This window comes from Triticum dicoccoides, chromosome 2B (genome assembly GCF_002162155.2).
Source record: "Triticum dicoccoides isolate Atlit2015 ecotype Zavitan chromosome 2B, WEW_v2.0, whole genome shotgun sequence".
Taxonomy (NCBI): domain Eukaryota; kingdom Viridiplantae; phylum Streptophyta; class Magnoliopsida; order Poales; family Poaceae; genus Triticum; species Triticum dicoccoides.
In genome coordinates, this window is record NC_041383.1 from 456,827,742 (window position 1) to 456,847,950 (window position 20,209).

Genomic DNA, 20,209 nt, shown 5'->3' on the forward strand with positions numbered 1-20,209 from the left:
AACCCCACGCGCCGCCGGTCCCCGCCTCCTCCTCCCCCGCCGTCGTCGGGCTTGCCCGCGCGGCGGTAGGCGGCGGTGGGGCTTCCCCGCGCACCCGCCTCAGCCTCTGGAGGCCCCCCACCCCGCATTGGGCGCCGCCGCCCGCTTCCCCTGATCCGGCCGCCTTGGCTCCGATCTGGCGGCTGATGGGCCGGGGTTCGTCGGATCCGCCCGGATCTGGCCAGCGTGGCCTTGCCTCGTCCTGCCCAGCTTGGTTTCGCGGTGTGCTGCTCCCTGGTGGCGGCGGTGTGGGTCTTTCTCCATATCTCGACGGGATGTGTGCGGTGGGTGGATGTCGGGGTGGCGGCCTCGGGCGGTGTGAGGGGGGGAGGCGGGATGGATGGACGGCGTCTTGACCATGCGGGCGGTGAGTTGCCGGTGGATCTCCTTCGCGCTGCAGGCTCTTTCCCGCTGTACTGGATGGCTTACGATCACGGTCGTTGGCCTCGGTGCGTTCGCAGGGACGGGTAGAGATGACATCGGACCGGAGGAAACTCTGGATGACTCGTTTGTCTGACGGTGGCGACGACCAGGGTCGCCGTTCTCCTCCTTGCAGGCGCCGTCGAGGTCCCTGCCCTCTACTCCAACCCCATTCCCGGGTGAAAATCCAATATCTCCTTAGATTGGGCGGCGGCGGCACTGCGTGTGCCGTACCTTTCTTGGAGGGGCCGTCTGGGGCGTTTGGATGCTCGGTTAGAAGGAACTGCAGGCGAAAGGGATGGAACCAGTGGCAGCAGGTGGTGTTTGCGAAGGAGGAGCGGCGTGGCATCTGGCACGTCGACAACGGCGGGTCTCATCGGCATGGAGCAGCGGGGTCTCGTCGGTGGGCGTGTGATGATGGACGAGCGCAGGATGGTGGCATTGTCTGGCGTCGTGGTGGCGTCGGCGACAGCTAGACCGGGTAAGGTAGATGCAACATTACAACACTGAAAATGAATTGGTGGCAGGTGGCTGCGGCGGCCTCATACCCGGCAGGCGTCCTGGTTGAGGAGCACGCCGGACTGGTGGGTGCCCATACCCGACAGGCGTCCTGGTTGGGACCTCAGGTCTTAAATGTTAGGTTTGGCTGCGAGGTCTGTTTGGTATTAAGCCCAGACTATGAGCGCCCCTTCATCATCTGGATAGGAGTGCGACAGATGTTGCTTAAACGGTGGCTTTAGTCTTACTGTTGTATGACTTTATAAGGTCTTGTGTTAATAATTAATAAAATGGTTGTATGCATCATCCAGCTGCAGAGGCCGAGGGTCTTCCTCCTTTTCTAAAAAAGAATGTGGATTCCTTGTATCTGTTGATGTAAATGCGCTACGAACTAGTGTGAGTTTGCCCTTACATGTGCCCCCGATTCGCATCGATACTAATTCTACCAAGTGCATACTGAAATACTCCTTTAGTGATCTAAAACGTTTTATATTTGTTTTATATATGTTTACAGATGAAGTATGTAACTATTGTATTTCGGGAGAAGGTGCAGGTATAACTGTTTTTTTTTCACTGGTCAAGACGTCTCGACTGTTGTCACAAGAGATTTAAATCTTACAAACACAATAATGCTGTTACTTTATTAAATGGCGGTCAATTTGAACATGGACCTGCTATCTAACACTTTGTTTAGTGTAAATAATACAAATGAAAATACTAACACTTGTATTCTGCCAACTCTATGAACATTAAGCAACTCCTTTTAGTACACCTCTTTAAAGAAGTATAAGAGCGTTTAGATCACTAGTAGTGATCTAAACGCTCTTATATTTCTTTAGGGGGGGTAATGGTTAACAGAACATCAACAAATAAGAGGTGGCATCTAAAACAAAAAAATCAGGTTTATTCAGTCTAGTTTGACGGTGATCTTGCAACAAATGTCTTCCCAGTATTGCACAGTTTAAATCTTACCCCGGGCGACAAAATCTAGGATCATATTCATTTTCAAATTAAGAGCTCACACGCAACGAGGATAAATGTTCTAACTCAAGGATCTTATAAACCTACAACCTTTACCGCCATTACTGCAGGCCAAAAATAAGATCTGATGAGTCAGGAAAGAATTCTTGCCTTCGCCACTGTGGTCAGGTGACTTGTTCGCCAGCGCTCCCAGAGGTACATTGAGCTGTGTAGCCTTCCTCTGCATGAGGTAGCGCAGTGCTCCAGTCGGCATTCTTGCCAGCCGTCGTTAGCATAACAGAGGTTAATGCATTTTCGAAACGAAACACATCACACATGCTAAGAATGATAACCACAGATAATACACACGTCAGGCAGTATATCTCGGCACAGAAGCATGCATTTTGTGCACATGCAATTGCTACAAAAAAGAAAGAAAACAACAACAAGGCAACAAGATAATTTCGTAACAGTTAGCGGCTCAGCGCAAGCATAATGTATTATATATGACCCTCAAAGTTCTTTTAATTTATCTTCAATGTTCTTATAATACTCCTGCATACCCCTCATACTTGATTTCCCTGGACAGTACGAATCTCAGCAATTAGAATATAGCCCTGACATGGGACCCAAAATTTCAATTACTCATAATTCGTCAGTAGTCAGTAAACCCTGCGGTTCTACAGTGTTATTTACATCCCCAAGCATTGTTGGTGATCATGAACGAAGTAGTTTTGGGCCAGAATTTGAAGCTATCCATGAAACAATTACATCCACAAGTGCATTGACATCCTCAGGGGCCTGTGTTCGCCGAACGCCAGAGTCAGTGCCAAAAGTGGTACCTACCTCCTTAGCAACAGCCTCCCATGGTGTGCCTGTTGTGAGATTTGCCAGGAGTTCACCTCCACGGCTTACTGCATCAGCCATTCCTGGTGGAACGTCAGGAAGTACCTGAATCAACAACACACAATTACTTTGCTGAAACAAGAGCAACAACTCATACATCGACTTCTAGTCTTCAGCAGAACTATTAATATCTCTAGCACTATATGGCTTTGTCGAGGAGTCCAAAACAGTACTTGTGTGAATCCCGACAGAGAAAAAAAAGCACCTGTTGCAATGGAAGGCCATGATCCCCAGGAAGTGAGCGAATCGACATATCAAGCAGTGAGCTAATGGCAGATTCTGAGCTTAGCACTTGTGCAATGATAGAGGTTTCATCAATTTGATCATCTTCGAACTTTACTAGGAGATTTCGAGATATTCCGTAGTAGGATTTTATCTGTCCAAAAAAGTGGTGAATCAGCAAGTAGATAGCAGTTGTAAAATGACGAGTTCAAACATCTACCTAGTACGTACAACATATCATGTAGTTTACTAAAAGTAAAATTCGAAGTTTCAGACTTAACAAAATGTCCAACTCAAACTTCTGGATATTGTATATTAGACAAATGCTAAAATTAGGACCATCATTTTGGAGAATTGTTGATTCCTTGTAAAAGTTTCTGGACACTATATATGTGGCCTACATTGTACATTGTTGTAAACAAAACTTCTTCTGCTTACTGCTAAGATGATAAATTTAATGTTTTGTCAGATAATTCACAATTGCAAATCGACAGCTACTGATAAGGATGCTTCCAGTGTCATACAACACCGGAGAAATTACGAAACAATGTTAGCAAATTTCACCTCTACGTGATGTAATTTACGTATTTATATGAAGTATAAAGTTAATAAAAAGCATCATGTTAGAAGGGACTTACTATATACTTTTCACTACCTAACCTAAATTTAATGCAAACAGTTCAAATGCTATAACAGAAGAGTTTGAACATACCAGCCGGCGTGTCTCCTCTGGTTTTGGGATGAAGTCTTCTCGGCCCTTTACCAAGTCCATATACAGTGGAGGAAGTTGTTGAATCAAGGGAAGAAGTTGCTTAACAACAGGAGGGCCTAGATTCTCAATTTGCTTAATAGCCGCTTCAGCCTGTTGTGTAAGAATTATGATAAGTTTAGCTCAAACGTTTAGAAAGAGGGAATGACATGATATCTACCCAACTATTCTTAATGTGAAAAAGCAGCACGTGTTCCGTATTTGGGAGTGTGGCACTAATAAAAATATTTAAGAAAATAGCTCAAATGATACAAACATCATCATGCTTATTATAATATTCTTGATTACTTGTTAATTGTTTAGACTTCCTGTATTAGCATATGCTATTCTTGTACTCCCTCCGTTCCAAAATAGATGACCCAACTTTGTACTAACTTTCTATTTTGGAACGGAGGGAGTACTTAGTACGATGGCCTTCACGGTAAGGAAGAAAAGTTTGCTTTCCTCAAAACAAATATAAGGTCATCATAAGTCCAGAATATAGGAGACTGTTGTACTAAAAGTTGTGAAATACTCCCTCCGTCCCAAAATTCTTGTCTTAGATTTGTCTAGATACAGATGTATCTAATACTAAAACGTGACTTGATACATCCGTATTTAGATAAATCTAAGACAAGAATTTTGAGACGGAGGGAGTACATAAAACCATGTTGGGTGATGTGGCATCTTAGTCGCTGCCACATCGGCCTAACATGTGGGCTCGGTAGTTGAGATTTTTGGTGACAACAACAACACCATATGCAAGTCCTTCTTTTGCTCCTTGTATCTCTCCATAAGTTGTCGTACCAAGAAAATGGCTTCAATGGTCGACCTCCCAGGCATGAAACCAAACTGATTTTTGGTCACGTTTGTCATTCTTCTTAAGTGGTGCTCAATGACTCTCTCCCATAGCTTCATTGTATGGCTCATCAGCTTAATTCCATGGTAATTAGTACAACTCTGAACATCCCCCTTGTTCTTGAAGATTGGTACTACTCCGTCTCCATTCTTCTGGCATCTTGTTTGCTCGAAAAATGAGGTTGAAAAGCTTGGTTAGTCATACTATCCCTATGTCCCCGAGGCCTTCCCGAGGTCCATCACCTTGCCTCCTTTCATCCTTTTTAAAGCCTCCTTGACCTCAGACTCCTGAATTCGCCGCATAAAACGCATGCCGATCTCATCAAAGGAGTCGTCCAGTTCAATGATAGAACTCTCATTCTCCCCATTGAACAGCTTGTTGAAGTACTCCCGCCATCTATGCTTAATCTCCTCGTCCTTCACCAGGAGTTGGTCTGCTCCGTCCTTGATGCATTTGACTTGGCCAATATCCCTTGTCTTCCTCTCTCGGATCTTGGCCATCTTATAGATGTCCCTTTCGCCTTCCTTCGTGCCTAACCGTTGGTAGAGGTCCTCATACGCCTGACCCCTTGCTTCACTGACAGCTCGCTTTGCGGTCTTCTTCGCCATCTTGTACTTCTCTATGTTGTCTGCACTCCTATCCAGGTATTGGCGTCTGAAACAATCTTTCTTCTCTTCAATCGCCTTCTGGACATCATCATTCCACCACCAGGTATCCTTATCTTCGCTTCTCCTTCCCCTAGACACTCCAAACTCCTCCGAGGCCACCTTATAAATGCAAGTCGCCATCTTCATCCACACATTGTCCGCATCCTCTCCTTCCTCCCAAGGGCCCTCCTTAATGGCCCTCTCCTTGAACGCCTGAGCTACCTCCCCCTTGAGCTTCCACCACTTCGTTCTAGCGACTTTGGCACGCTTATCCCACTGGACACGAATCCGAAAGCGAAAGTCAGCAACCACCAGCTTATGCTGAAGTACAACACCCTCTCTAGGTATCACCTTACAATCTAGGCACGCACACCTATCTTCTCTTCTCGAGAGGATGAAATCAATCTGGCTAGAGTGTTGGCCACTACTAAAAGTCACCAGATGCGATTCTCTCTTTCTAAGAAGGTGTTAGCTACAATCATGTTGTAGGCCAGAGCAAAGCTTAAGACATCTTCTCCTTCTTGATTCCTGATGCCATAGCCAAAGCGCCCATGCACCCCTTCAAAACCTGTGTTAGATGTACCCACGTGGCCATTGAGGTCTCCTCCTATGAAGAGCTTCTCACCAATCGGTACATTCCTAACCATGTCTTCCAGGCCTTCCCAGAACTCCCTCTTGGCGTTCTCATTGTGGCCTACTTGCGGGGCATACACACTGATAACATTGAGAACTAAGTCCCCAACTACCAGCTTAACCAGGATAATCCGGTCCCCACGTCTCTTGACGTCTACCACTCCATACTTGAGCCTCTTGTTGATCAAGATGCCTATGCCATTTCTATTTGCAGTCGTCCCGTGTACCACAGCTTGAAGCTGGTATCCTCCACCTCCTTCACCTTCTGTCCCTCCATTTGGTTTCCTGGACGCAAAGGGTATCAACACCTCTCCTCACCGCTGCACCAACTAGCTCCCGAAGCTTCCCTGTCAGAGACCCTACGTTCCAGCTACCTAAGCGAATCCTCCTAGGCTCGGCTAGCTTCCTTACCCTTCGCACTCGTTCAATGTGTCACAAAAAATATATCTGATTCAAACTCCTACAGGGCGGCAACTATGTGGTTCAGAGTCAAATTTACTCAAAAGATAAAAATACAGTGGTATGCGGCCAGGATGAAGCTGGATGAATCAATATATGCAAACTCTATGTATATATGGTAGTATATGTGTCCGATGAAAGTCACCCACACTTGCAAGCCATGCATGTATACACATACAAGAAAGTATTTTGCTTAAATAGCTGCTTATATCAAGAAACAGCTACTTAAAAAGGTCCATGGAGCTTGTTCATATGAGATGCCGATAGTAACATAGGCAGTGGGTCTCCAAAACAATACAGTGATGACGGGGTGGCAATTGACAGTGTAAACATGGAAATAAAACAGTGCAATGTATGTAATTCCGTAGACATAAAAGAAAAGATTGACTTGAAAAACAGGAACACGTCATACCCCAAAACGGATTGTTGGAGATGATGTCAGCTGGGATAATATTGGGCCAAAACTCTGTGCCATGGGAACGATTACAGGTGAAAATAATGGAATCGCCAGGCTTGCCTCCTGTAAAGGAATAATAGCAATATTACAGGCAGTTAGTTTTTTTATTTGAGTGGCAGGATTTTACAGAATGACAGATTGAGAAGAACAAAAACACTTGGCACCACCTTCGTTGATTTTAAGTAGGAAAACGAGATGCCATCTGACGTGAAGTGGTTTGTAGCATTAAGATTTGCATGCCATGTTCAAGTAACTCATCACATACTAAACATCTGATATGCCACGTTCTCACTTAAGTTTGGCATTTGTATGTCTTGATGGATGACTAGCCAGTAGAAAATAGGCAGGACAATGTTGTCAAGTAAAATGACTAAATCTGGAGTATATGCGTAACTTATGAATAGTTTCAAACTATTGCCAAAAAAAGGATTTCAGGTCGAATGTCATGGCCCTACACTCTAAACTTATGGAGATTTCATAGGGAAGGATGGGTAGACTGAAAAAACTATGTGTCATATTAACGCACCTTGTTATTGAATGACATCAGTATGTTTCCACTTCGCTGCACAGCATATCTTGATCCTGGTACAGGAAGGAGCATAAGCCACATAATGTACAATTAATTGAACAGCAAAGGGAATAAGAGTCCATGGTTGAATAAGTGTTACTTCATAGACAATCAGCTCATTAGTTGAAGCTCAATCCTGTTAGAGTTATAATATAAGTCATGTACCCCTTTGTATTTATCCTGTTGTATAAGGGGTTTCCTGCATATGTTTCACACCTGTACATGTATATATATCAGCCTATGGCCTCATGGGAATACAAGTTGCTTATTCCTAACATGGTATTAGAGCATTAGGGTTTTTTTTTTCTCGCACGCCGCAACTCGTGCTCAATCCCATCTCACGGCGCCGCCCGTCTTTCTCTTGGTCCGACGCCGCTGCCATCCACCTCTGTCGCACGTCTCCGTTCGTGCTGCATCACCCCCGATCGCGCCCCTGCTGCTCGATCTGCTGATCCGCTCGCTGGAAGGGCGACGTTGACTGCACGACCACGCGTGGAGCTGCTCGATCTACCCACGGAGCTGCTCGATCTGCCTGCCAGCCGTCACGCACGGGTCCAGATCGATCTGCCCGTCCGCCCGTCACGCACAGCCCGTCACGCACGGGACCAATCTTCTGCCTGTGTGGCTGCCAGCGCGTGCTCAACCGGCTGTTTACGCACGCTCGCCAGATTCTTTTGGTCTGCTCCGTGATCCTCGATCTCACCCCTGACTGCTGCTGCGGTTCTCGTCCAGACCCTCTGCTGGTTCCCTTCCGTAAAAAAAAAACAGGTGCGATGTCTCTGTCCTCAGGCTATGTTGCTGTCCCTCGCTGTCCGGTGATCTTCGATGGTACTAACTACACCGAGTTCACTGGCTTCATGCGCATTCACATGCGTGGCATCCGTCTCTGGGGTGTTCTTTCTGGCGAGGTCTGCTGTCCGCCACGTTCGGTTCCTCCGGTGGCCCCTACTCCGCCGACTCCACCGGTTCTTCCTACGGATGCTAATCAGGCCGCCAAGGATGCGGCTAAGCTTGCTGATGAGGCTGCTGATCGTGCTTATGAAGAGAGGGTTTTGGCTTATGAGGAGGCTCTTCAGACGTATCATGGTGCTCTGTCTGTTTATACCCAGTGGCTTGATGATGATGCTCGTGCTGCAGCTGTTCTGCCTCAGTTTGCTTCTGAGTTTCTGGGTCTTCCTACTGTCTTTGAGATGTGGACCCGTCTTCATCAGCGCTATGAGCCCTCTGGTGATGCCTTATACCTTTCTGTGGTCCGTCAGGAGCATGCTCTTCAGCAGGGTGACTCTGCTGTTGATGACTTCTATGCACAGAGTTCTGCTATATGGCGCCAGCTTGATTCTCTCCGCAGTGCTGGTTGTCGTACTTGCCCCTGTTGCCAGGCTGTCCAGGCCAATTTGGAGTTTCATCGCGTCTACGAGTTCCTGTCTCGGCTCCGTAAGGAGTTTGAGCCCCGGCGTGCTCAGTTGTTTGCTTGTGGCCGTATTTCTCTCATGGAGGCGCTTTCTGAGATTCGTGCTGAGGAGACTCGCTTACGTGGTGCTGGTTTGCTGGAGGTTCCCTCTGTGCTCGCTACTCGACCTCCTTCCACGGCACCTGCTGCACCGACCCCCTCTCGCTCGAGTGCTCCGCCGCTCCTGCCCACTCCTTCTGGAGGCTCAGGTCGCCCTCGCCCACATTGTGACTACTGCAACAATGATGGTCATATTGAGTCCCAGTGCTACACGAAGAGGAAACACATGCGCAAGGCACGATCATCATCTTCAGGGACTTCGTCATCTACCTCGACAGCTTCAGCTATTGCTTTGACTGAGCAGGATATTCTGAGACTTAAGCGTCTGCTCGCGGCTTCAGGTTCTTCCTCGGCGGGTACTGTTGGTTCTGTGACTGATGCTTCTCGCACTGAGCAACCACCCTCTATACAGTCAGGTACATCCCATGGGTTCTGGATTCTGGAGCTTCTTTTCATATGTCTTCTCATTCTTCCACTTTGTCCTCTCTTCGATCGCTGGATTCTCCTGTTCATGTTCTCACTGCTGATGGTACTCCACTTTCTGTTGTTAGTAGAGGCAATCTTACCACTCCTTATTCTATTCCTAATGTTGCTCATGTTCCTCGACTTACCATGAATCTGTTTTCTGCTGGTCAACTTACTGATTCTGGTTGTCGCGCCATCCTTGACGTTGACTCTTGTTCTGTCCAGGACCGTCACACGCACACTCTGGTTGGGGCTGGCCCTCGCCACCGTGTTTCTCAGGGTCTTTGGGAGTTGGACTGGCTTCATGTTCCTTCCGCTGCCACCACCATCGCCAGCTCCTCCGCTTCAGTCGCCTCCGTTACTGGTTCCTTCAAGCAGTGGCATCATCGACTTGGTCATCTGTGTGGTTCTCAGTTGTCGTCTTTAGTTCGTCGAGGTCTTCTGGGGTCTGTCTCAGGAGATGTCTCTTTAGAGTGTCAGGGTTGTCGTCTAGGTAAGCAAATTCAGTTACCATATTCACATAGTGAGTCAGTGTCTAAGCGTCCGTTCGATTTAGTCCATTCTGATGTATGGGGTCCGGCTCCTTTCGCTTCGAAAGGTGGTCATAAATACTATATTATTTTCATAGATGATTTCTCTCGTTACACATGGCTTTATTTCATGACTTCTCGTAGTGAGGTGTTGTCTATTTATAAGCGTTTTGCTGCCATGGTTCATACTCAGTTCTCTTCACCCATTCGTGTTTTTCGTGCTGACTCCGCTGGTGAGTATATCTCTAAGATGTTGCATGGTGTTCTTGCTGAGCAAGGGACTCTTTCTCAATTCTCTTGTCCTGGTGCTCATGCTCAGAATGGTGTGGCTGAGCGCAAGCATCGACATCTTCTTGAGACGGCTCGTGCATTGATGATTTCTGCCTCTCTCCCGCCTCATTTTTGGGCTGAGGCCGTCTCCACCTCCACCTATCTTATCAATATACAACCTTCCGCTGCTCTACAGGGTGTTGTTCCTTTCGAGCGTCTTTTTGATCGTTCTCCCGATTATTCGATGCTTCGCTTGTTTGGTTGTGTTTGCTATGTTCTTCTTGCCCCTCGCGAACGCACCAAACTGACCGCTCAGTCTGTTGAGTGTGTCTTCTTAGGCTACAGTGATGAGCATAAGGGCTATCGTTGTTGGGATCCTATCGGTCGTCGGATGCGTATCTCTCGAGACGTGACTTTTGATGAGTCTCGTCCCTTCTACCCACGCCCATCTTCCTCGACTTTTTCAGTGGAGGATATCTCTTTCCTCACTTTTCCTGACTCACCTATCACCCCCGTCGAGCCTGTGTTTATTCGTTCCACTCCCTCTGCTTCTCCACCTCTCGTCGATTTGCAGCCACCATCTTCCCCCGTCTCCTCGCCTAGCATGTCACTGGATTCTACACCTTCATCTCCGGTGACTTCTTCGTCGCCACCCCCCGATTCTACCTTGGCGATTCCTCCTTCTATTGTTCCATCTTTTCCTCAGCATTACACTCGTCGTTCACGACCTGTGGATGCCTCTGTGGATGAGTCGTCATCTTCCTCTCAGCCTACTTATGGCTTGCGTTCTCGTCCTCGTCCGCTTGTTGATCGCTTTGGATTTCCAACTGTTGGTGCTGCTGTTCTTGAGCCGACTTCTTATCATCAGGTTGTTGTTCATCCTGAATGGCAGTTTGCGATGGCAGAGGAGATTGCTGCTCTTGAACGCACTGGTACCTGGGATCTTGTTTCTCTTCCTCCCGGAGTCCGTCCCATCACTTGTAAGTGGGTCTACAAGGTTAAGACTCGCTCCGATGGTTCTCTTGAGCGTCACAAAGCTCGTCTTGTGGCTCGTGGTTTTCAGCAGGAGCATGGTCGTGATTATGACAAGACTTTTGCTCCTGTGGCCCATATGACCACTGTTCGTACACTTCTTGCCGTTGCCTCTGCACGCCACTGGTCTATATCTCAGCTTGATGTTAAGAATGCCTTTCTTAATGGTGAGCTGCGTGAGGAGGTATACATGCAGCCACCACCTGGGTATTTTGTTCCTGATGGCATGGTATGTCGTCTTCGTCGATCTCTCTATGGCCTTAAGCAAGCCCCCCGGGCCTGGTTTGAGCGTTTTGCCTCTGTGGTCACTGCCGCTGGTTTTTCAGCCAGTGCTCATGATCCAGCATTGTTTATTCAACTTTCTCCTCGTGGTCGGACTCTTCTTCTTCTCTATGTTGATGACATGATCATCACTGGGGATGACCCCGAGTATATTGCCTTTGTAAAGGCCCGTCTTAGTGAGCAGTTTCTTATGTCTGATCTTGGACCTCTTCGCTACTTTCTTGGGATTGAAGTCTCTTCTACCTCTGATGGCTTTTTTATATCCCAGGAAAAGTATATCCAGGATCTTCTTGCTCGTGCTGCTCTTACTGACGAGCGCATTGTTGAGACTCCTATGGAGCTCAATGTTCACCTCCGTGCTACTGATGGTGATCCTCTCCCTGACCCGACGCGTTATCGTCATCTTGTTGGCAGTCTTGTCTATCTAGTTGTCACTCGTCCGGACATCTCTTATCCGGTTCATATTCTGAGTCAGTTCGTCTCTACTCCCACATCGGTTCACTATGGTCATCTCCTTCGTGTTCTTCGATATCTTCGGGGCACGATCTCTCACCGTCTATTCTTTCCTCGCTCCAGTTCTTTACAGCTTCAGGCCTATTCGGATGCTACGTGGGCTAGTGATCCTTCAGATCGCCGTTCACTTTCTGCTTACTGTGTTTTTCTTGGTGGTTCTCTCATTGCCTGGAAGACGAAGAAACAGATTGCAGTTTCCCGTTCGAGTGCCGAGGCTGAGTTGCGAGCAATGGCTCTTTTGACGGCAGAGGTGACTTGGTTACGGTGGTTACTTCAGGATTTTGGTGTTTCTGTCACTACACCGACTCTGCTCTTATCTGACAGTACAGGTGCTATTAGCATTGCGCGCGATCCTGTGAAGCATGAGTTCACCAAGCATATTGGTGTTGATGCTTTCTATGTGCGCGCTGGTGTGCAGGATCAGGTTATTGCTCTACAGTATGTGCCTTCCGAGTTACAGTTGGCGGATTTCCTGACGAAGGCCCAGACTAGAGCACAACATGGCTTCTACCTCTCCAAACTCAATGTTGTTCATCCACCATGAGTTTGAGGGGGGGTGTTAGAGTTATAATATAAGTCATGTACCCCTTTGTATTTATCCCGTTGTATAAGGGGTTTCCTGCATATGTTTCACACCCGTACATGTATATATATCGGCCTATGGCCTCATGGGAATACAAGTTGCTTATTCCTAACAAATCCATGCTAAACTCTTACCAATCAGAAGATGGATGACAGATCCCAACGAGTGCCCAACACCAAATGTGGGAAGGTCATTCACCTGAATAAAATTTCACGTGCTTAGAGTGGTGGAAAAAACCTTGAGTTGATAGTTGAAGTGTACTACTTACAGGTTCTACCAAGTTTCTCAAGCACCTGTCAAATTTAAATTGAACTTGGTCTGCGATGAAGAAATGATCAAAGCCACTAGCATATGGTGTAGCGATCACCAAAGCTCCCCTGAATTTGAAACTGATAAATCAGCATTTGCAGAAGTAGGATACCAAGCCAAGAGAAAGTATACAGCAAACAATAACTGCTGAAGTAGGACTAGAAGCAGTTTAGAAATACATCATGACATCAATTTCTTTTGGAACTACAGGATACTACGCAAGTATTTACAAATCAAATGCGCTCTACTTGTAAGACTCAAGAGTGCAACTAAGAATCTCAGTAATTTATCCGTTGAACAGAGTAAGCATATGTTTGCTGAAGTAAATTTGATTCATTAGACAATGCTTATGAACGTACTTGTCTGCGAGACGCTCAAGGAAGTAGCGGTACGTGACCTGCGGCGCGGCCCCGACGAAAATCCCACCAATAAAATGAACGACAAACGAAGGCGCCGAGGACTTGGGCCTCAACACCCACGCCCCCTACAAGCAATCACCAGGGATCAATCCAGCTAAACACAGACATAAGGCAGTCGCAATTCGCAATAGAGGTGAAAGCCTACCGAAAGGTACCTCGATTTCGATCCAGTCTCCGGTGGAACTCCAGCCCTGGTTGGACTGCTTTGCCGCCTCCGTGATCACCCTGCACGCCAGCCGCCGCAGCAGCGAAATGTTACGACTAATAAGAGAGTCCGTGGTGAACAGATAGGAACGACGTGGAATTATCGACCACCTACTTCTCGATCTGGGAGTAGAGCTGTATCGATCCGTCGGAAGGAGCCGGAGGCGCCGCGCCGCGGGCCCCCTCCCGGTCGTCAGACGAGCAGCAGGAGATAACGTTCCTCCTCCTCCTCCCACTTGTCGCCGCGACCCTACTTCCGGACCCCCTGGCCCTGAAGGGGCACGCGGAGGAGGAGGAGGAGGCGCCGCGGCTGCGTAGCCGCACGGCGGACGGAGGCCGCGGAGACGCCGCCCTTATCATCTCCCGCGCGTTCGTCTTCTCCGGTTCTCCCTCGCACTGTCACACCCCCCAGATGCACACACAAGAGAGTTCAGTAATACGGGACTGCTGTTCCGTCTCCGCTTCAACTACCGCGAGTGCGCGGCTATCACGCGGCCCACGCCTGCAACCGGCGAAGCCTGAGAGCCGCACGATGCCGCACAAGACCACGAGTGCGGGCCGTTGGATCTACCGGGACCCCCGCCCCCCGGGTCAAACGTCTTCGTGCCCGTTGGGCGTTGGCCGTTGGCTTACGACGCACACCAGTGGGCAGTACTCCAGTACTCCTCCACCTCCGGCCCCCACGCGCTTATAACTTGCTTGCTTGCTTGCCTCGTTTGTGCTCGTTGCTTGCGCTCCCTGCGCACCGACGAGTCGAGAACAGCAGCACATCAGCGATGCGGCCATGGGAGCGCCGGGACCGGGACACGGACGACGGAGAGGAAGACGACGAGGCTGCCTGCTCCAACGCGGGCGCTAACACCAGTAGCGCGAATGCGAGCACGAGCTCGAGCACCGCTCCTAGTAGCGGTGGGAGGAGGACCGGCGGTGGTGCGGCGGCGGCGGGCGGGTGGGGGAGCAGCCCCGTGTCGGGGGCGACCATCAACCTCAGCCAGGAGTACACGCTCGCCATCCAGACCAGCTCCTACAACGAGATCTGGGGCAAGATCCACGTGGTCGTGGACGGCCAACGGGTTGACGGCGGCGACCAAGACGAGGACGAGGAGGACAGGAGCACCCTCGCCGGCGTGCTCCGTCCGGAGGACGCGGTGGTGGAGCGCGCGCTCGGGGACGCGCCGGACACGGAGCTCACCCGCCTCGCCGCGGACTACCTCCGCAGCACGCACAACGCGTCGCTGCACTGCCTCGTCCTCCGCCGAGCGCTGCGCCGCGCGCGGGCGCTGTACGGGCCCATCGCGGATGTTCTCGCGCTGATCCCGCACGCCACGCCTCTCGCCGTGCCGCACTGCGACTGCGCGTTTGACGCCTTCCTCCTGTTCGACAAAATACCCAACCCGTTCCTGCCTCCCGAAGCCAGCTTCCAGGGCATGCATCGGAGCTTTGCTGGCCTCAAAACCCATCTCGACCTCCGCCTCCTCAAGGCCCGACGGAGGCGCCGGCTGTTGCGGTGCGCGACGCGCGGGTCTGGCATCTGCCTCATCGGCTGCGCGACGGGGGCGGCGATCGCTGGCCTCGTCATCGCCACCCACGCCATTACGGCGTTGTTGGCCGCGGCTCCTGCCTGCGCAGCGTCGCGTGGTTCCTGCTGCTCAACCCCCGCTTGGATGAAACGCCTGCAGCAACACATGGACAGGCTTGACGCCGCGGCCAGGGGCGCCTATGTACTCAACAATGACGTTGACACCATTGAACGGCTGGTGGGCAGGCTCCACGCCACTGTCGAGAGTGACAAGATCTTGGTAAGGCTAGGGCTTGAGCGTGGGAGGGGGCAGCACCACACCATCGAAGAGGTGGTGCGGCAGCTCCGGAAGAACCATCCTAGCCTGCTACGCCAGCTCGCCGACCTCGAGGAGCACATCTGTCTCTACTTTGCAGCCGTTAACCGTGCAAGGCTGTTCCTTGTGCATCACCTCAATGCTCAGTCTGACCCCAATGCCGAGTTGCCTCTGTAGTGATTTACTGATTTATTAGTCAACAACAGTTTTCAATTCAAGAATAGTTTCATTTTTCATGTCGGTGACCCCCTTGTAAGGCGCCAAGTGAATTAATTATACTGCAGCAACTCTGCTGCAATTTTTTTTGTTTCAAGCAAGGTACTATGCATTCATTGTCTATTGCTTGACATATTTTGTTAGCAAATTTACTCAGTTTAACACTAGTTTTTTAGATGAAAGGCACTCGGTGCCTGACTTTAACAGTCTTACACGTAGCCATGTTTTTACTTTCACAATCATTACTATAGTGGGATAATAAATCTATGATTCTAAATCCACTGTGCTCCTTCTAGTCTTGTAATCTGTAAAGTTGAACTCCTGCTGTTGGAGAATCATGATGCTTAAAGTTAATTACTTCTGGAAAACTTTGGGAAGTCCTATTTTGGCACATAACTGATATCTTTCTCTGGTCAAAATTGAATTGATTTGGAATTAGATCGGTTGCTTGCATACCACGGTTAAAGATACACAAGAAGCAATATGTTGCGTGCAACTACTGACAGCTGCCACAAAATACTTTAATCATTTCAGTGATGTTCAATCTGCTTGATGCTGAAACGTGAAATTCAACATCGATAAATTATTTATTTTTTGAAAAGGAGAATGTACCCCCGGCCTCTGCATCTGGGCATTGCATGCACTCATTTTATTAATTATTCACAAAGCCCTTACAAGGTACATCGGTAAGTCTGAAGCCACCATTGGCAACACTTGTCGCTACTCCTATCCCCGATGCCCTCCGCCTCCCGTTCGCCTCCCCTTCCCTCTAGATCCCGTCCGTCACTCCTATCCCTCCCCTCCACATCCCTCAAGGTAATAAAAAATGATCTACATGAATTGTCTTCGTCTCGTCGAATCGGTTGGTTTTGATATAAAAATCATCCCAATCCAAGTTCCTATGCAAAAGTTAGAGGCAACACTATGCAGACCGGTCCTCAGTGAAAAAGTAACGCGAGGGACCAGACACCCACCTAGGTGGTGTCTGATGGGTCGCGCGAGCTATTCGGCCTTTGCTGGCTGAATAAAGCTTGCTGGCATGAAAAGCTTGTCGGCGTTAAAGGATTGTCGGCCGAGTAAAAAGCTTGCCGACATGGAAAGCTTGCCGGCGTGAAAAGCTTGTCGGCACAAAAGGCTTGCCGGCGTGAAAAGCTTGCTGCCGTGGAAAGCTTCTCGGAAACTGTCAGGGCCAATTCGACCAGAAGATGAAGATGGGTTGAAAATATTATCTAGATGACCTCGGATGAAAAGGTGTTCTACATGGAAGTTGTGCGTATTGTCAAATGGTCAACTTTGCTTTTGGAGTCATCATCATCTGAGATAGTATATGGCCTGCAAAGTTGCTACAAGGCTCAGATAGACAAAAAAACTGAATGGTTGAGTCCGACTGGAAGTCAAAGATGGCCTTTTAAGGTATTTAAGATGGCCTAGAATCAAAAAAAGTTCAACACGAAAGTTGTTTCTCGTCGAAATGGTTAAATTTGCTTTTGGGCTCATCTTCATCCGAGGTCGTTTGTGCATTGTGAGTCTCAAAAACCAAACTGTTGTCTCAGACTTACCTAAATCCGAGTCTGGATAGTTTTGGAAAGATCTGGACGGATTTGAATTCCTTTTCTTGTATGGGAAGTCCAGTCGCCTCACAAATAGATGAGTAGTGGCGGCCATTGAAAAATACACAATCGAACAAATCAATATACTACTTTTTCATCTACGTTTTATCCCAACATTGTTTTTTCTCTCATTTTCACTGTTCTTCGTGAGAGCTGCGAATCCCGAGGCTCTAGGGGCGAGCGAATCGACCTAGGGCAGCCCATAGTCGTCACACTCCTTGACGGGGTCCCTCCCGGGCGTGTGGGGTTTCGGATCTGCAAAAGTGCCCGCCGACTGTCCTGCGTTGTCGATCGGGTCTCCTTTGACGTGAGCTGCGGTGCATCACCCCCAGTGTCGAGGGTACACGTGACGTGTTCATGCGTCAACACACTTTTTGGCGACTCCCCTGGGGACTAAAGGTCAATCATCATCATCCATCATGTCCGATCTTCCCAAGCCATCTGAGGTAAACGCCGGTAACATCATTAAGCCCAGTCTTGATGAACTATGGGCCGATCATCGCCAAATTTATGAGGAGTACAAGAAGGCACGTGAAGAGAAGGAACTGTAGGAATTTCTTGGAAACTTCAAGAAGGATCGCCAAGGCAATATCACTCCGATTGGAGAAATCAAGTTCCCTCCTCTTCAAGCCGAGCAGGTTAAATCCTCTGCGAGTACTACCTTTTTTCCTTAACAATGGGATGAGATTGAGAGTCGTATTGCTGATGGTAATAATCTGATTTATCAAACTTTCTTATAGAATAATAATGCTCAGAAAAATACGCCTCGATCATCTAGTGGTAATGTTGGCATGCATGCTAGTGCAGAAAAACCTAGTCCAGCTTTACCTCTATCATCGACACCTCCCATGCCGATGAATTATTACCCTACCCATACTAATCATATCGTGGCTGCACCTATTAATCCTATCTTGAGTATGCCAAGTTCGGTGGCAACGCCAAACCAAACCCTACCTGTAGGTGCAAACGCCGCTAGGCCACAACCGAACAATGGTTCGGCGTACATGCCATAGTTCTTACCTACAACTAGCAATCCTACTCCACCTATGCCACTGCAGTAAGCTTCATCGTCTACTACGGACGATGCTCTAGCTAATTTTAGAGAGGAGATGGCTAAGATGCTTCGAGAAAATTTTGGTGTTGAATTACCTAGGAATCAGATTTATCAAAAACAGTATCCCGAGTACTTTGATGTGATTCAGCGCCCTCCAGGATATAAAATTCCAGATTTTATTAAGTTCAATGGAGAGGGCACGAAAACCACATGGGAGCATGTTAGTCAATATTTGGCACAATTAGGTGAAGCGGGCTCACTAAATGAATTGAAAGTGTGTTTATTTAATTTATCATTTACTAGCACCACATTTTCATGGTTTTCTTCTTTGCCACATGGTTCTATTCGTGTATGGCCGCAGCTAGAACAGAAATTTCATGATCATTTTTGTAGTGGCGACAATGAACTTAAGTTGTCACATCTTACATCGGTTAAGCAGAAGCATGATGAACCGATCTGCGATTACGTCAAGAGATTTAGAGATACAAAAAACCGGTGTTATAGTTTGGTGATAACCAAGAGAGATTTGGTTGATCTTGTACTTAGTGGTTTGAGAACTCACATTAGAGAAAAACTAGAAGGTTATGAGTTTTTTAAATATCAACAAAGTTTTACAAAGGGCTTTGGCTCAGAAAGCCAAAGCAAAGATCTCAAAGAAGTGCATAAATATAAAGTTGATCGTCCTAAGATGAATATGGTTGAATATGATAGTGATCACTCGGACGATGAGGGTGATATTTATGCTACTGAATTTGTTTGGCCGAGGGCCACCTGAAATACTTTTTCTGCCGTCGCAAGCTCCAGAACCACGAGATCCCGTCTGCAGGCCTTCTCCGGTACTCTGCCGGAGGGGCTAGATGGCTTCTTCTCTCTCTTTGATCTTCAATACAATGTTCTACTTGATGTTCTTGGAGATCTATTTGATGTAATGACATTTTGCGGTGTGTTTGTTGGGATCCGATGAATTTTGAGTTTATGATCAAATCTATCCATGAATATTATTTGAGTTTTCTCTGAACCCCTTTATGCATGATTGTTATAGCTTCGTATTTCTCTCCGATCTATTGATTTGGTTTGGGCAACTAGATTGATTTATCTTGCAATGGGAGAGGTGTTTTGTAATGGGTTCGATCTTGCAGTGCTCAATCCCAGTGACAGAAAGGGACATGGCATGTATTTTATCGTTGCTATTAAGGATAAAAAGATGGGGTTTATTCATACGTGAGTTTACTTTGTCTACATCGTGTCATCTTGCTTAAGGCGTTACTCCGTTCTTTATGAACTTAATACTCTAGATGCATGCTGGATAGCGGTCGATGTGTGGAGTAATAGTAGTAGATGCAGGCAGGAGTCGGTCTACTTGTCTCGAAGGTGATGCCTATATACATGATCATTGTCTTGGATATCGTTATAATTATTTGCTTTTCTATCAATTGCTCAACAGTAATTTGTTTACCATCGTATGCTACTTTCAAGAGAGAAGCCTCTAATGAAAACTATGGGCCCCGGGTCTACTTTTTATCATATATTAAAACCAAAAATACTGATGGCCCACAAGTATAGGGGATCAATCGTAGTCCTTTCGATAAGTAAGAGTGTCGAACCCAACGAGGAGCAGAAGGAAATGACAAGTGGTTTTCAGCATGGTATTTTCTGCAAGCACTGAAATAGTCGGTAACAGGTAGTTTGATAGCAAGATAATTTGTAACGGACAAGTAATGGTAATGGTAAATAAAGTGCAACAAGGTAGCCCAATCCTTTTGTGGCAAAGGAAAGGCCAAAACGGTCTCTTATGATAAGCAAAGCGTTCTTGAGGGTACACGAGAATTTCACCATGTCACTTCATCATATTGGTTTGATTCGTGTTCGCTACTTTGATAATTTGATATGTGGGTGGACCGGCGCTTAGGTGTTGTTCTTACTTGAACAAACCTCCTATTTATGATAACCCCCTCGCAAGC

General features: G+C 47.8%; 2 protein-coding genes across 2 annotated transcripts; one reads left to right on the plus strand and one right to left on the minus strand.

Moving 5' to 3' along the window:
- Positions 1-2,510: 2,510 nt before the first annotated feature.
- Positions 2,511-13,974, minus strand: LOC119364179. Its single transcript, XM_037629604.1, has 10 exons — positions 13,649-13,974; positions 13,485-13,554; positions 13,270-13,394; positions 12,870-12,978; positions 12,736-12,799; positions 7,375-7,430; positions 6,804-6,911; positions 3,758-3,907; positions 3,029-3,199; positions 2,511-2,868 (listed from the first exon to the last, which is right to left on the minus strand). The coding sequence occupies exons 1-10, from the start codon at positions 13,891-13,893 to the stop codon at positions 2,635-2,637; spliced, it is 1,332 nt and encodes a 443-aa protein (XP_037485501.1). The 5' UTR covers positions 13,894-13,974; the 3' UTR covers positions 2,511-2,634.
- A 129-nt stretch (positions 13,975-14,103) lies between these two features.
- LOC119364180 (UPF0496 protein At3g19330-like) lies at positions 14,104-15,861 on the plus strand. The gene has a single exon (XM_037629605.1). The coding sequence runs from the start codon at positions 14,310-14,312 to the stop codon at positions 15,543-15,545; it is 1,236 nt and encodes a 411-aa protein (XP_037485502.1). The 5' UTR covers positions 14,104-14,309; the 3' UTR covers positions 15,546-15,861.
- The last annotated feature ends 4,348 nt before the right edge of the window (positions 15,862-20,209 follow it).